The sequence below is a fragment of the Pteropus vampyrus genome, unplaced genomic scaffold (genome assembly GCF_000151845.1).
Source record: "Pteropus vampyrus isolate Shadow unplaced genomic scaffold, Pvam_2.0 Scaffold1, whole genome shotgun sequence".
NCBI classification, from domain to species: Eukaryota; Metazoa; Chordata; class Mammalia; order Chiroptera; family Pteropodidae; genus Pteropus; species Pteropus vampyrus.
The window spans coordinates 13,372,759-13,390,990 of record NW_011888782.1 but is presented as its reverse complement, the minus strand read 5'-3'; the positions used below and the strand labels follow the sequence as shown (position 1 = coordinate 13,390,990).

General features: G+C 38.0%; 1 protein-coding gene across 1 annotated transcript in view; it reads right to left on the bottom strand.

Moving 5' to 3' along the window:
* CMC1 (C-X9-C motif containing 1) overlaps positions 1-12,456 on the bottom strand; it is a 66,427-nt gene extending 53,971 nt beyond the window's left edge. Inside the window, exon 1 of the mRNA XM_011359994.2 lies at positions 12,233-12,456. Coding sequence (XP_011358296.1) covers positions 12,233-12,251 — 19 coding nt within the window. The 5' untranslated portion in view covers positions 12,252-12,456. The remainder of the gene's footprint in view (positions 1-12,232) is intronic.
* Positions 12,457-18,232: the final 5,776 nt, after the last annotated feature.

The window sequence follows — 18,232 nt, the reverse complement described above, 5'->3', positions numbered from 1 at the left end:
AGTTTATATTTCTCAAGGAAACTATTTCATCTAAAACTTTCAAAATAATGATATGAAGATGTTCACATGACTTTTTTCTCTTAACCACACCTATAGTTGTATCTCAATTTTCCTTGCCTATGCCAGGGGTCGACAAACTTCTGTTAAGGAATAGAGTACACATGTTTTAAGCTTTACAGGCTATACCTACACACACACACACACACACACACACACACTCCTTTTTCCAAAAACAAAAAACAAAAAACCTTTTAAAAATGTAACTGTTTGTAGCTTGCTTGCCAGATTTTTCTCAGGCCATAGTTTGCTAAACTCTAGATTATACTATTTATTTATGCCTTTTTTCCCTTAGCTTTGCCAAAGCTGCTGTAAAATGAGAAAAAGAACACTGAGCTTACAGACGGAACAGGAAGTAAGGACAGAGAGAAAAGGACACATAGTTAGGGAGGCTCTACAAGATTGGTGAGGCCTGAAGGGATTAAGAGAAAGGAGTGGTTCAAGGAGGGCCTCCAGGTTTCTGGCTCCAAGTGAAAAAATGTGACCACTCGTTGGGATGGGGAATACAGAAGAAACACCAGGTGGGAGAGGAATTCAGTTGTGGACATGCCTGTGAGACATCTTGTTAAGTGGAAAGCTGATGTCTACTTGAGAAAATAAAACCCCACATACCTCTTTTCTCCTTGTCTATAGCATAAATCATCATTGGGCACCCATAATTAACAGTATAATTACTGAATAGAAGAAATACTGTGATATATTATTTTTAAGTCAACTTCAAAATATTACCTCTTTATCTATATAGTTTTAATCTATACAACGTGTACTCATGAATTCACTCTTTGCTCTATAAATCTTGCAGTGGTCTTAGATAACTAAAGAACTTATTTTGGGGATCTGTTTCCTAAATACAGATATAGCTTTGTAGTACTGAACCATTTTTCCATAAGTAAATTATAACAGCTATTTACCTACATTATGACTTGTCGGTTATAATATTCCTATATATTTTTCAGTGATGTGCAAGAACCCCTTCTGATTTTTCTTCTAAAACTCCTAGAGCAAAGAAACAATTCTAGAATCAAATCACATTAATATTTAGATTTTCCAAACTCTTTAGTGTTAAATCAGAAATAACAGACCTAAAAATATATAAATTTTGATAAAGATTTTCCAATTTGGTAGCATACCAACCACCAAATATCAATTATTAGTTAATTATGATTTTATACATATTTCAGAGTTATCTTCAACATTACAAATATTATAGATATGGCACTTTTCATAAAATTACAGAGTGATTCTCTCAAGGTCAATGTGATGCATATATGTTATACATTTGCACAAGAGCCTGCAAAAAAAAAAAAAATCAAATTTTGAGTTTGCTACTATATACTCACATGAATTTATACTGAGATAAAGAATTAGGATAATGCCACCAGGAAAAATTTTCAAAGCTCTAACTTCTCAACCTTCTATCATCACCTGAAAGTCAATTTTCACCTTTTTTGCTAGCTGAATTTGTTAGCTCAGATTTTGCTTTGGGGCTCACGTGTTCATGCAATATGGCAGCACCAGATTATAAGACTACTGACAATAGTACTTGCTGTGAATCCACAAAGATAACAGTGAAGCAAATCAAAATATTACTGAGTCTTTCACTGGAAAGAAGTGATACCTGCCTTTTCAATAATGAAAATGTTTTAATTTAACTACTTTGATTCTTATTTAGAAAATGCCATTTTTTAAAATTTTAACTTCCTAGTTTCATCTATTTGCTCCTGAGGACATTTTCATGCTACTGTTTACTTTGGAGGAACAAGAAAGACATTTGTAGTAAATCTGCAACAGCGTTCTCATTAGCAACAGTTTCTACATAGGTCTCTCTTCTTTACCAGCTGCCAAGAGTCTCAAAATGAAGGGCCTCCAAGTACACTACAAGACCAGAGTTCTCAATCACTACCTTCACACTAAGTGCTTCACACCAGGAAGCTAGGTAGACTCCAGTTCTTGACAGCACAGATATGAATGCTCCTGAGCAGATTTTCATATACTTGCCAGCCTGTTCATACCTTCTTGCTATAATGATAAAGTAAAGAAGGTGGTTGGGGTGGGCAGAGGTACTTAAACTTGGAAAATTAAGAGTGTGATCAGTGTTCCTTTCACCTCTTTCCTTCAAATTCTACTTGAACCGACACAACAAAAACCAAAACGCAAATCAATAGTAGGCGAGATTACCCACCCCCCAAATATTCCAGTCTGCCTCTGTTTACAAAACCTTACGATGAAGGTAATAAATGCCCTATAGTCTTCATAACAGCTCTCTCAGATAAATATTTGATTCTACTTTGCAGATGAAGAAGTGAATGTTCACAGTGGTGAAATAACCCAAGTCTCTAAGAAAATGGCAAGGTCATGGACATGTAATGCAGTTCCCACATCTTCCACGACTATTACACACCTGAGGTGGTGGCCTATTTAAGGGGATTTCAGCAAGCAAGGTTATGTGAATTTTTGCAGTTATGTTGAAACATGGAAACAATACTTAGATGATAGGACTATTTGTTTCAGAAACATCATTTTGAATGAGCAAACATCACAATTTCGCAGTTCTCATTTTTTGATAGGAAAGTAAAGCTAAATGGAATCTTGATTCTCTGGTTCATACCTTTTTAAAAAAAAAAGCAAGAGGAGTGATTTGTCAGTTGGCTGAAAAATACATTCAAGAGTAAACATCAAATATTAGGTCAATCAGCAACAATTTAATTTTTTTAATAAGCTCAAACTCTTACAAAACACAGAAAGCACATCAATGAGGTAAATGTGCTTATTTCTCCTTAGCTTCTGGCTCAAATACCACCTAAATCCTACAATAGTACGCCTCATTTAAACTTTGTCCTATCAGCTTTCACTGTTAATAAACACCTAGTTCACAGAAGATGTGCCCATTTCCCAAAAGCACTTATTTCTTGGACCTCAGATTCTGCAGATCACTAGGTGTGAAAACATCCTCTTCCACCCACATACTTTAATAAAGATGAGACCAGAAAAAGACAACAAATCTAAAAGTATACCAAAGCAGGAAATCAACTTATGCAATAAGACATGCCAATTTTAGAAATGTGCTACAATCTCCATTGTGGCCATAATTTCTTAAATGAAAAGGTTTCACATTTACCTTATTTGGCAAAACTTCAAGATTATCTTTTCCTACAAGCACAGTTTCCCATTGATGTCTAATAGAAAATTAGCGGTGTCATCGGAGACAGAAGTGATATGTGAGAAAGGAATAAATGATGTTATGGCTATAACTTCTCAGCAATAAACACCTGATTATTTTTTCTCTGATGTACATCTGGAACATGGTAAACTATTCTTAAACCTATAATGTTCCCCAATGCCTTTAGCCACCTCATCTCCACTTGTTCTTCTTTTCCATCTTACAAAATTTCACTAAATTTGTACAAAGAAACATGCATCACTTTGATAATGGAGTAGGGAAATTATTTTTATATTGAGAAGTTATTCATTTATTACAAAGATTTAACCTTTGCTCAATAACTCACAATATCTTTCCTGGCATGGCCTTCAGAGCCAGTTTGAATTAACATGAAAACCAGCTCCATAGTACTTTTTTGTAGGGGTAGCATTTCCCAGGGTGAGCATCTATTACCTCAACCAGACTGCTTTTGGCTAACCTTGGCTGAAATTCAAATTCACCTTCTGAACAAAAATTTGCCAAAAAGAGGACATTAAGATGAATGTACTGTAGATGCCGCAGGCAAATTTTAAAGGCATGTTAAAACTATTCCGAACAATGGTAATAATACTAGAAAAAGTATGAGTAGTTAAAAGTATGAATAGTTCCAAGGTAAAGCTCTGCTCCTCTATCTTTTGTGGCAATTCCACAAACTTCTATCTTTAAAAATGGAGTTTATTAAGCTGAGTTCTCAGTGCTGGTCTCCATCTCCATATCTCTCTGCCCACATTTTTGAGCATCTATTGGTAATTTCCAAGTTCCACTAACACCGAGATTTCAACTTAAAACTTCTGCAATTTAAATCTTCATTCTGCCATCGCAGTGGTTATGTTAACCATCTTACCCCTCCCAAAAAAAAAAAAAAAAAAAAAAGCTTTCATTTATATAGTATGCAGAAGAAGCACAATAAATATTTGCAGAAGAAAAGAAGGAAGGGGTGGTAGAAGGAATTGTTTTACAAACACCCTCACATGCAGGAGCAGGTATTATGAAGAAGCTGAGGTTCAGAAAGCTCAAAGCAATACTGCAACATGACCCAGTAAATAATTGGTAAAGTCATACTCCAGCTCAATTTTCTGTCTTTATTTTCTTTCTACTTCTTCTTTTCTTATCAAGGTTTACTTATTTAAAATTGAACTCAATATGTTCCATCCCAAAGTTCTCCTTGACCTCAGCACCTGAAAGTGATTTCTGCTTCCTCTAACCCCAAGATTTTGCATGCACCAATGCTATGGCTCTGATCACATCTGGACTTAGAACACATCGCATCATACTATCCATGCAATCTTCTCTTGATAGATCAGTGGTTGCTATGGACTGAATTGTGCCCCCCACCCGCACCCCCGAAATTCATGTTGAAGCCCTAAACCCCAACATGACTGTATTTAGAGATATGGTTTTGGGGAGGTTAAGGTTAAAAGAGGTCATATAGGTGGGACCCTAATCAGATAAGTGGCCTTAGAAGAAGGAGAAGCCCAGCAACGGAATCAATCAGCACCTTGATCTTGGACTTCCCAGCCTCCCAAACTGTGAAAAAGAAATTTATGTTGTTTCAGTCATCCAGTCTATGGTATGGCAGCCCAAACAGACTAAGACAGATTCTGGTAATGTAAGTTTTCAATCCTGGCTGCATCTAACAACCACCTAGAGGGCTTTATAAGATTCTGATGCCTGAGCCCCAACAGTTAAATCAGAAATGCTGGGGAAAAGTCATGCATTGGTATTTCAAATGCTCCCTGAATAATTATAATATGCAGCTAGATTCAGAACCACTGCATGAAGCTTACATTTAATGAGGTAAGAGACCATGTTTAATTCATCTCCATGATTCCTTCTAACTTCTAGCATTTGTTAATTATGAAATAAAACTGTTTAATAAATGACACATATATTTAAAGAATTGAAATATTTGAGAATTATGGATATTCATTTTATTAACAAATAGTTATTAGCCATATATATACAATAATGTGTAAGACAGGCAAGGTCTTTATTCTGCAGCATAAACATTTGAAACACTATATTTCGATTAGTCATGCTTGGTTAATGAACATATCCTTTGATCTGTAAAAACTCCCAAGTAACAGTTCTTTAGCAAAAATACAATGAGGAACAGTAAACATCATATTCTTAAAATTTTCCCCCTCAATCTCCTTACTTAAAAATATAATTGAAAATGGTGGAGGAGATGGTTACTTTGGGAATCGACATTCTTATTCGGAATCAGTTTTGTTTGGTCCGCTTATACCAAGTACAAGGTAGTATTTCTTGCATACCTGACATCTATAAACTTAGAGATTTTTGCAAATATGCTATTAACACCTCTATACAAAAATGGTGATACTAATCCAGTAAGTGAAATATAAATTCGAAGCTATTTTTTCCTGTGGTAAACTTTCTGTGATGAGTCAAAAACTTAAGACCAATAGCAAGCATCTACAGTCACAAAAGTTTAAGGCTTAAAGCTGTCTTAGCAGTTGTCTGATATATCTCACTCTCTATATCTCTTCCTCAAACCTCAAAGTATACCATTTGAAATACTCTAAGGGCCTCAGGTTAATGGCAAGGCCTGAAACAAGAAGTCAGTCCTACTATGTGTAAATTTCAATTTGGTGCTTTTTTCCATAACAGTGCAGCGCCTCCCTGGGGTTGGTGGGCAATCTCTTCCTGTCTAGGTGTAATTAACTTGCCTAACTTTTCTAATCACCTAGTCTCTAAAATTTTAAAGAGATGAAATCATGTGAAAAATATTTACTGTTTACTACACAAGTAGAATATTCCCATTTTCCACATCATGCATTTCTTCACTTCTCAAATTATTTGATATAGACACAGCCCATCTGTAGGTTTCATTCTATTTCTCAAGGAAAAAACTCTATACCCAGGCTCTTTGATATTTTGATGGTGTTTTTAATTATTTTTTAAAATATTTTTGAAAGATTATAGGTGGTGACAATCAGGAAAAGCCTCCTATAAAACTGAATTTAAAGCAAGGTATGAAAAATGAACAAGAACTAGACAAATCTGGACATGGGGAAGAGAGAGAAAATTCCACAAAGTAGGAACAGTATGTCAACTGGCCTAGAAGCAAACAAACAAACGAAGCACAGTTTGGTATATGTTAAGCATATCTTAGGCCAATGTTATTCAAACTGTTTTATCAAACCCCACAATATTTTATATCTGGATGCAAGGACCCCTTCCTACCTGGCTGGCATCACTATCTGAACTCTCACTACCCAAACCAAGCTTCCTAACAGATTCAGATAAATTAGTTTTAGGATAAAGCTAGTATGTCAGCTATGGAAGAGGATGCTGGTGCCTCCTGTAGGAGAGGCTGTTTAAGTAGTCACACCTGCAAGCTTTTCAAGCCTACCCATGGGCATGGTAGCACTGTGAAGTTTTCCTTGCTGCCACTCCTCCTCCTCAACTCCTGCAGTGGGCAGTGACTGACAGATGGCACAAAACCCTGCCGCCTTGCCTTCAAAGCAAGACAAACCTTGTACTTTGCTCTGCATCAGAACTGAGTAGGCCGAGAGAAGCATTCCCTGAAAACGCATCCTTGCTCAGTTTCTTCTCCTTCCCTCTCCTGTGTCCCTCACTCCCTCACAGGGTTTTTTTCCTAAGGGCACTCCATTAATTAATCGCTTGCTTGTGAAACACACAACGGTACCCAGATGTTGTTCTCTACTATCGTGCACAAATAAAGGAACCAGGGCTTGTCAGAGAAATGAGTAATTCTATGGATAAGCCAAGGACATCTTGTGTGGAAGAAAAAAAAGGAAATGCTCCCCCAAAATGATGGCAGCATATCACAAGGACCCAGAAGCTAGTTTGAAGGAACTCACTGGCCAAATCTGGAAAAAACATATGCAAAAAAATAATTATAAAGTTATAAATTAAAAAACATTGAAAAAATAGGAATTCATGAGTCCACACCAATAATAAATCTATAAACAAAAAACAAAGTCATCTCTTGCTTACAGAATAATGTCAACAATCATCTAATAAATATGGAGAAACTGCTATAGATAGAAACTCATTATTTTGCAACCATCATAGGAAAGACTGAATAAGACATCAATGGATGCTAAATCGAAGGGGAATTTTTGATGAGGAACAGACATTTTGATGAGGAATGGACATTTGCAGGGTCTTAAATGGTATCGCCACAGATTATTTATTAATCGCAAGAGAGGAAAAACGTGGCAAAAAAAAATGAAACAAGGCCTGACTGCACGATCAAAATTAATACCACCTATGACAGAGACACATCCTGTGCCTCCAGATATGATACCCTTAGACGCACCACTACTTATGCAATATTTGGCTGATAATGCATAACTTCAACCTAATCAAAAGTTCTACATGTCACTCCCTTACCTGAAAACTTGCACTGTCTTCCCATTGTTGTTAGAATAAAATTCAAACTCCCTGAAACAGTTTACAGGGTATTTCATGATTCATAACTCAAACCCCTCTGCTGCCACAGCAAACGCAACTCTTCTATATCAACCCTTCTCTCTTACGCTCTTTGCTCAAGCCAGTGTTTTTCAAATTTCAGAGAACCATCAAAGCATTGTTAAATTTATCTAATGAACAAAAACAATGTATTTTCTAGTGCAAGCATACTTTGAGTTTAGACATATATAAACTGTAGACATTAAACAGGTTTTTAGCTTTGCACTATCAATACAATTTATGCCTAAGATCCTATAGAGATAGGGAAGCAATAATAAAACCAATAACTTTCTAATCAACTACATAACCTTTTACATATTAACCACACAATGCTCAGGAAAAAAAAAAAGATTCTTCAAATTTGTTCAGGTGTCTAACTTAAAAAGTAAAAATTTCCAGTAATATAAGTGCTAGTACTAAGTGCTAGTACTGCTAAAACTAACCTACATTCTCACAGGAACCACTAAAAAGAAACCCTAGAACCCAAAAACTCCAAGAGCTACCATAATGACATCTTTCCAGGACACATATACCTTTACTCGTGCAATGCCAAAAATTCCTGACCCCACTCTCCACCCCCTGAGCCCCATCACTGTCCCGTATTCCTCCCTTAAGTAGATTTCTAGAAAACACTGATGGAAGGACAAGGACAAGCACTCTGTCTCTGTCACACACACACACACACACACACACACACACACACACACACACACACGATTTGAGGAAACCTCTCATGCTGCCATTGCCCCACTGCACAAAAGTAGAGAACAAATCCACAGGGAAACTTCCCACTCTGCAGAAAGAGGGAAAGATAGGGGAAAAAAAAAAAAAGGAGAAAGGAATCTCTTCTAGTTATTAAAGTCAGAAATCAAAATGACCAGGCCTAGATTCCTGTGAGTTCTCATCTGAGAATATGTGTCAGAAAATTTATCTGGAATCTGGAAATAGCAAAGGCCTAACTCGCCGTTCTTTCAGGATGAGGGCTGGGCTTGACTTTCCGTTACTGGCCTACTTTACAACTTGTTATATGCGGTTTAACGTCTAGAATTTTGTTGAACAGAGACAGAAACAATTTCTGACCAGTGGAAAAGATGGCCCCAAAGATTACAGTTTATTGTCCTGTTGTAAATTATCCAGTTTCTACCTAAGCCAGCAATGTAAGCCAACTGTCTATGTAAGTAGCTTCTCAAATGTTTTTTGAACTGTTTTTACATTTTACTGGTTAAAGTTGAAGAAAATCTTCAATACATGCTCACTTTGTATTTGCAGGAGTAATAATTTTACCTTTTAGAAAATTCTACTTTAGCAAGCACCACTTTTAACACTGTTTCTATAGATGATCATGGGTTAAAGTTCAAAATAAACCATCTTTTAAATTTTCAATCATTGTGCTTGACTGGACTTTTAAAATACAACTTTGTAGAAAGGGTTATAAATTGGTAAAGAAACTATAACTTAGAATAAGATTCATTGTGCTCAAGTCCTGTGATAGGAGAATGGGCTACACTGTATATTCCTCAATCATTACTACGCAATCACAGATATAGAGAATTTCCTATGGGAACAAGAAGATTAGACTGATAAGAAAACAAAGCTGAAAGTCAATAAAAGGAGAGTTCAGAACAGTGGTTCTCTGAAAGTCAATAAAAGGAGAGTTCAGAACAATGGTTCTCCTCTACTCTGTGTAGAGATATGTTAAAATGTCAGACTTGGAAAAAATTAAACCTGAATATCTGGGACTATAACCCAGGCACTCATATTTTTTTTTTTTTTAATTTAATCTCTCTCCACACTTTTCCTGGGTTGTTTCAGACCCTCCAGCTTTTTCTCTCTGCAATCAAAGAGTAAGAGAAAATAATGAACATAATACGGCTGATAAACTTACAAAGAGTGCTGTTGTTACCTCTATGTTAACAAAAACAGAAATAGTTTTAAATAAAACTACATATAACTATGTAATCTGCATTTTATTGCTGGATTCAGTTTGAGAAAAATGGACCCTACAGTTACTTAAAAGCTACTGCCAAATGAAGATAAAATGTATATAGAGATCTCAAAAAAATGTGATATAAACCAATAAAACAAATTTTGCTATATAAACCTCATTTGGCATAACTATCTACTCAGTAGGGGCACATGATATGTGGGCTGTAAAAAGCAAAAGAAGTATCAACTTCTTCAACTTATGCTTCAACTTATGAACCAAACAAAAATAAAGTTAAAAAAAAAAGATGTCTTCAATACATCTGTATTCTGGAATTTAAACAAAGAATTTTTTCTAAAATCTTCCTACTTGCTGATTCCACTTTCTTATTTTCCATTTTGATCTTGCTTCTATCTCTGCTTTTGTGAAAGTTTCCAATGATCATGCTGTCAGATGTGACCATTACCATACACTCCGTTGAAGTAAAATGCCTAGGAGTTATCCTTAATGCCTCTTTCCTTCGCCACCCTATTCAGTGCAATCCTGTCAATTTCTACCATCTCAGTCTGTCTCCCTGCTTCCACTCAAGACTCCTCTACAATGCATGTTACCACTGCAGCCAGGGTAGTAAAGATACAAATTATGTCATAATTTAAAAATTATGTTGTCTCTTTAAGAGCCTCCAAAAGCTTTTGATAGCATCAGGAAAGCATCCGAATGCTTTCTATCATAGCCTTTAAGCACTTAGCGCCTGCCTACTTCTCCAACATCTTTCCTTTAGTATCTCCTCCACACTCTGGTCCTCATCATAGTCAAATATTTTAAGTGTCTGCGACATTGACTGCCTAGCATATTCTTTCCCTACCTCTTCACATGGCTGCTTCCTCTTGTCCTTCAGATTCCAATTCCAATGACACTTCTTCATAGAGCTCTTCATTGACTACTTTATTTAAGGTAGTCCTCTCTTCGCCATCTACCACAGGACACTGCCTATCTTCTTCATCTTTATCACAATCTGTAAAAGCGTGTTTCTATGGGGAGGGAGGGTATTTCTATCAGTAGATACAAGCTCTCAGGAGCAGTGGGGCAGGGATCTTGTTTGTCCTGTATACCTGTTTCCTAGGGCCTAGAACAATATATGACATATAATGGGCACACAACGAATAGTTGTTTAATGAATACTCAAATGGTGGCAGAGTCTACACCTACAGTGCTGGACTGGAAGTTATCTGAGTTCTATCCAGATTTGGCTCTACCAGCAATTAGCTGTGTGGCCTTGGGCACACCACAACAGACTGGAGTGGGTAAAGAGTCGCTGGACAGTAATAAAGTATGAAGATGTTTTCCTAAATTTCGTCTAAATTCAAGAATATAAACATATGAAAGCCTTTAACCTGAGTCTGTTTCCTCATCTGTATGAGATCACTTTGAATGTCACTTCCAGCTCAGAAATACTAGAATTATATAGGCCTCAATCTTTCCAATCTGAACTTTCCTTACCACCCTTCACTGCCGCCCCTGCTCCCCTCAACAACCAAATCAAGGTATTAACCTTGCAACCAAACATCACACAGCGCACTTTACTGCCTATACATTTGCTCATTCTGCCACATCTTCTCTCTCACCATTAGAAATTCTATCCTTTAATGCCCAGATATATTGTTAACTGCTTCATAAAACCTGGCCCAATACTGGTATGATCTTTAAGTGTTCCTGAAATACTTTTATACTTCAAATTCTTTCATCCTCGCTCAGCCTGTTTCCTAATCTGTAAAATGGAGATCATAGTATCTACCATACCACATGCTACTGTGGGATAATTAAGAATCTTTAACTTGATAATAAAGTGTTCAATAAATATATTATTTGACAGCTACACATATTTTTCTTTCTCTTGGAGGTCCACCAAAGTGACTTTTTCATTTCTGAATCTGCAAAGGTTTGAAGCCATTTCTCCTCACAATGCCTTGAGTTTTCATATCCGTAAAATGAAGGGAATGGACTACACCAATTAACATTCCCTCCGAAAATGACTTTCTCTTACATAAATAGCCTAAAGCAAAAATAATTCAGCTGAGCTTCGGTAAGGACGGGAATTCGAGGTAAACTGGTACTACTGCTGCAAATGGAAGTGGAGTGGAAGCATTTAAGTTAAAGTAACACTGATGAAGATTTGGGTGAATCCTATCCAAAGAAACTGACTCCTGCCTCAGTGATGGATCTTTTGTATCGTTTTTAAGTTGGATTACAGCTATTCGAAGGATATTTATGCCTCAAGGGTGAGAAACAGGATGACCATAAAGAAATTGGTCTCGTTACGGGGGAAAATGTTTGTGTGCTACAAATGGACAAGAGCTTAGACATGAAATCAATGCCTTTCATCTAGCCCTAACCCCAAGGGGCAGGAAGATAACCTATGGCCGCAGGGAAGCTGGGACTGGCCATAAACGCTAAAGCAGCCAGCTAGGCGGGAGGAGACGTCTGCGGAAGTAGTGTAACCTCAGAGTTCGGCACCTTCCCCAGGCGGGTCCACAGCCCGCAGGCCCGCGGTTACAGACCCGAGCAGCAACCCCCGCTTCCCGCCCTCGTACCTGCCGGGTCGAGCGCCATCTCGGCGACACAGGAAAGCAGCCGCGTGGCCGCGCCCGGGCAGGGGGCGGGAAGGGGCGGAGCCTGAGCTCAGCCGCACGTGCGGCCGCCCGGAGATTCCCGCGGAGGAGGAATAGTAGGGGGAGGAATAGGAGGAGCACGGTGCCCTTGGCAAAGCTCAGCGGGTCCCTTTCCCTCTTTCCCGGTCGCTACTTCCGCCGCGCACAGCGCCTGCGCCCTCCAGGCCCCGCCTCTAATCCTGCAAAGAGTGGAGCGGACTCCAGAGTGGGAAAGACGGGGAAGGGGGCGTGGCTGCGCGCGCGCCTAGGGGCGGAGCTATGTCAGAACCGCGCAGCCTCGCTGGGGTGGAGCGCGGGACACTCGCTTGCAGATCAGGCTCTGAAGTGACGTGAGCAGAAGCTGTGGGCCTTTGGGACTGTCCCTCCCGTAGTGACTCGGTACAAGTACAAGCCCCTCCCTCCACACCTGCTTTCGGAGAATCATCCTTTTTATTTTTTTCTTCGTTAACGTTCATTCATTTATAAATGTCTATTTCATGCTTGCCAGGTCCCAGCCATGGTTTTGACTACTAGGGGGAATTAATTAAATAAAAATAAGGTACCCAATTCTCGAGGAGCACCCCGTTGGCAGAGGAGTCAGATAGAAGCAACACACTGTTAAAGGTGATAAATGCCCCATGAGCGAGATAGGCACAGCTTGTGCCAACCACGAAGGTGGTCTAGTGTGTGCAGTATCATTATTTCTCTTCCAAATCAGCAGTCTGTGGCTCCATTGGAGGTTAAAATTAAAAATTGGTAGTAACAAAATCATCATGGGGAAGTAGAATACAGCATAGGGAATATAGTCAATAATATTATAATAACCATGTACAGTGCCAGGTGGGTACTAGACTTATTGGGGGACCACTTCGTAAATTCTATAAATGTCTAACCAGTATACTGTACATCTTAAACTAACATAAAATAATATTGAACTTCAACTAAAACTGAGAAATAAAATTAAAAAATGGATGCTAGTGGTACCTTTGTTTTGTGAAATAATATCCTCAGGGAGTTCAGTCCTATTTGGGTGATATAATAAATCCCAAGTCTGTCAATTAAATCTGTATGTTTTGTGAAGAAAATGAAGTAAGGTGATAACCATCCTTAGGAACCCAAACTGCCCTCTTCTCAATAGAAGACACTTTCTGGGGGGCAATTATGCTCATTTCTACTCACCAACCAGCCTTCAGAAATTCTTCCTTGTCGTATTCATGTTTAGCTAGCTCAGGCCTCCAAAGGGTGATGTGCAGCCAGGGACAGATGGGACAGATGTTAAAAAAACAAGGAGCAGCTGCTTCTTCCCTGCAAGGGATTTAAGGCTTTCAAAATGATCCCCTCCCTACCTACCTGCAGTCCTTCCTCCCCTGCTGCTGCTTCCGCCTGGTCAGTTGGCAGAAAAGCTGACGCAGTTGAGCAGGGCTGGGAAAGTGGGTCTCTGCTCAGCATGTCTTCCGTTTAAGGGCCTATTTGGGCATAACAGCCCTTATTACAGCTGTAGGTTGAGGTGCCAAGGTGAAGAATTAATGTTTCACTCAGCCAGGCAGGAAATTGGGTCCTTTACCTTGTATGTCTTATAAATGTGCTTAGAAACACACCAAATTCATTCTAGTACTCTTTTTATTTTTCTAGAGGTGAAGAATTTAGAACATAAATCTTTTTGAGGACGTGAAGTGGGGTACAAAAACAAAGTCAGACACACATTGAAGCAATTAAACTAAATCTTCCTATATGCAAAAGACCATCTTGGTAAAGAGAGAAACTCAGGGAGCTTTGGTCAGAGACCTAGCTAGGTACTTCCACCTGAACCTGAATCACAACCTATTCTCTTTCTGACTTGAATTAGTTCCAATGTTTCTCTAGACTTTAGTTTCTCATTTTCAAGGTTGTTTTGAGGAATAAGTGTGGTATCATATAACAATTTTAATAATTCAAGGACCACTTCTATAATTTTTGCCATAACCGAGAATCACTTGAACCATTATTATTTTTTTAAATGAATTTAAAAAAAAAAAAGGCACTATATACTTTAGCCTTATCCTAAGAAATAATATCTGTAAAATCATGTGTTTGTATGCCCCATAAAATGGACTGCTAGACATATTACACCATGAGAAGCACTAGTAAAAATAGCACCTCAGTGCCTGGTATGTAATAATGTATCCCTCGCCTCTGTCATATTAAACTACATCATTTGAAGGCAAAGCCTTTACAATCTAACTGGGAAACATAAGTCATTTTTTAAAAAGTTAATTCATAGAAATGTAATTGGCAATTCAAAACAGAAGACATTTCCTAAAATATCACATTGTTAACAGATAAGTCTTAGAGCAGTAAGTTAAATAGGCACATAAAGAGGAAAGAGAGCACATTGTCTTGGAAATTAGAAACTATGTATTATCCAGCCATGATCCCTAGAGCTTGGACAATATCTGTCACCTAAAGGCCTTGCAGTAGCCTTTCACAAGGATTAAATGCCAGAATGGTTGGGAATGATTTCGAAGATGAAATAGAAATTATGGTTGGCCTTGAATGATACATAGCATGAGTAGGCAGAGAAGATGGCACGTCACGCTAGAAGAAAAGAATAAAAGCATCTGGGATTCAAGATGTTCTTGAAGGATAGGTGGAGCAAAGAAAAAGGGGCAGGTAAAGAATGGAAGAATATGAGTAGTAGAGCAGGGGCGTGGAAAGCAGAGGGGTGCATGGCAGGCATGTGGAGGACAATGCCCTGAACCAATTAAATGTGTATTGAGGATTTGGGGAGCTAGGATAGATGAAAATGAGACTGAAATATGTTAGAGGAGGCCAGATTCCCAAAGCCTTACACACGAGGCTGAGGAGCGTTTAAATTTGCTGCTATAGGCAGTCAGGAGCTATTGAAGGTTAACAAGTAGAAAAATGGCATTGTGGTCAAAGTGATGTTTTCTAAAGATTTTTCTGCAGGAGAGATTTAGGTAGTGAGGAAAGAGCCGGAAGGTAAGCAGAATGGCAAGGAAGCTATTGCAGTAGTTCAGGCAGGATCTCAAAAAGAGCCTGAACTAAGATATGCAGAAATGTAGGAAGAAAGAATGGGTGTGAGAGTAATTACAAAGGAAAAAAATCTATCTAATTAAACTTTGGAGACTAGAACAAAGAGTCAGTAGAATTTCTAGGCAATTCCATTCCTTGGCAAATGGAATCATTTGAAGCATCCAGTCATGCTTCAAATGATCTGCCCTTGGTTCTCATTACTGGGGAACAATACTGAGACTAGGAAGGAGGAAGTTGCAGTAACATAAGGGAGCAAAGATAGTGGTTGATCCATGGTAGAGGATATAAGTGAAGGCAAAGTGAGGTATTTAGTATGTAGAATAGACATTTGTGTGTATATCAAGTCAATTCTTGTTTATCAAGTCAATTCTGACTATACCTAGCATTTGTTTTTGTTCTTTGTTGATATCCAGTTGGTTATTTTAAAAAATTGAGATGGTCAATCAGCTCCCGCTTGCTTCCAACTCCGCCCAGCATCAGAATTAAAGACTTTCCACCTGCAGTTCTGCCCTGCCCTATCATTGAGCCAATGAGAATTAAATTTGGAAGAATATTAGAAGCTCCATCTCTACCAATAGACAGAGTCAGAACTAGTTCCTAGATAGGAAATCACTTTCCAAGGGGCCCTGGTGGCACTGTCTGCTTTCTGAGCTGCATGCTTTAGCTCCCAGACCCCCATGGCCTGTGCCCTCTCTGATTTAAAAGGGCTTAGGTACAGGCGAACAATTATATGAGTTTGCTATATTAGGCTACCATAACAAAGTGCCACAGACTGGGTGGCTTCAACAACAGAAATTTATCTTCTCACTATTGGAGGCTAGGAGTCTAAAGTCAAGGTGTCCGTAGGTTTGGTTTCTTCTGAGTCCCAATCTCCTTGGCTTGTAGGTAGACAAATTCTCCTTGTCTCTTCATATGATCTTCTCTCTGTGTATGTCTGTGTCCAATTTCCATTTTTTATAAGGAGACAAGTCATATTGGGTTAGGGCCTACCCTAAATACTTTATTTTAACTTAATTACCTCTTTTAAAGACCCTATTTCTAAATAGTCACTTTCTCAGGTACTGGGCTTAGGATTTCAACATATGGATTTTCTGAGGTACTATTCAGCCTATAATAACAGTCTAGTTTTTTATTTGTTTTACAAAGACTAGAACTCTTCCTTTAATCCCAAATCGCTTGGCTAACATTATTGCTCTCCCCAGAACAAGACACATTGTCCCTGTTTTCCTGGTTTTGAATAGGGCCTGTTTCACTATGGATCAGTCCACCTGGCCACTTCAGTTAGCAACTATCTGTCCCTCATTGTCCACATCCAATTGATCACAACACATTCTCCGTTCTTCTGTAACATATCTTTATTTCATCTACCAACCACGCTGTTCTAACTCTTAGTCCAAGATCTATCTGCTTTTGTAGAGATGATTACAACAGCCTAGAAACTTGCTCTTTACTCCCAGGATTTTTCTCCTCCCATCGTTCTTTCAAATCCGTTTCACCCACAACAGCAAATATAATCATAAAATTTCTTACATAAAATCCCTCAGTGGTTCCCAATATAAATAAAACTCAAACCTTTCCCTTTAATAAGGTTCACAAAACTCTTTATAAACTAGTCCCAGTTTACTACATCATCCTTTCATAACCAGCCTCCTGTACTCTGCAATTTCCACTACATGAACCTACTTGCAATAGTTTGTTAAAGAATCTATGGAGACTTTACTGTGCACTATCCCAGAAAAATGGGTAAAATTCTGTTTAAGCACTTGAGACATTGTAGAAAGAGTATGTAGTGGAATGAGAGGGTCTTTGAAACTAAAGAGAGCTAATTCTAATTCCTTTTCCCTTCTTTTACTTTTTAGCTTTTATTTATTAAGATATGACCTATATTCAGAAAAGAGCACAAATCTTTGTGCAGCTGAATGAGTTTTTACATATGTATACATTTTTGAACTACCATCCATATCAAGATATAGAACATTTCTAGTTATCCAGAATCTTCTTTGATATCCCCCACTTAGTCAAACCCCATTCAACAAAAGTAACTATTCCCCTGACTTCTATGAGAATTGATTACTTTTACCTGTCTTTGAACTTTATATAAATGTAATCATACAATGTGTAGTCTTTCATATCTAGCTTCTTTTCTTCAACTCAAGAGCTATGAGACTCATTCACATTGTTGTATATACCTACATATCTACCCTTCTACTTTAATTTGTATTTGGTAAGTCATTTCTCCTCCTCAGCCTCGCTTTCCTCAATAGCACCATCCCTGCATGACTGAGATTGACAAACACTGAGAGTGGTTTCTGGCAAATAGTAGGCCGTTCATAAATTCTAGCTATTGTTACTGTGATGAATATCTTTTGTTTTTAGAAAACTGTTCTTTTGAACTATTGTTGCACTATATTCAGGTTTTTTGGAGGTTTTTTTGATGTAACAGTTGAGAGCTACTCTGCCTTCAGGACTGAAATGTAGATAACAATGTGTTTAAATCAGGATTATGTGAAACATCCTTCAAATGAACAAAGGAGATTTAAGTGTGACCTATCACTTATCAGGTGAGAAAAAAAAGTGTGAAAAAATCACCTCTCACCTCTGCAGAAGGCTTTCTATATTTCATGTTTTGTTTTTACTGCGTATCATCTTTTGGGTGGCCTCCTTTGAGACAGACCACAATTTTCTCTGGGGTCAGAGACTTTTATTCCTAAACAATGCAATAATAATAAAGATAATGATAATACTATGACATGACTTATATTGGAGTTCTCTTACCTTGGTGCAGATGCTATGATCTTTTGTAGAATTTCTCCTAGGAGATGAAAACATGACAAAAAAAAAAAAAAACAAAACAGTGCTTTTTGTTGTACCTGAGTCTGAAATATCAGTAGTTAGATGGCCAGCTACACT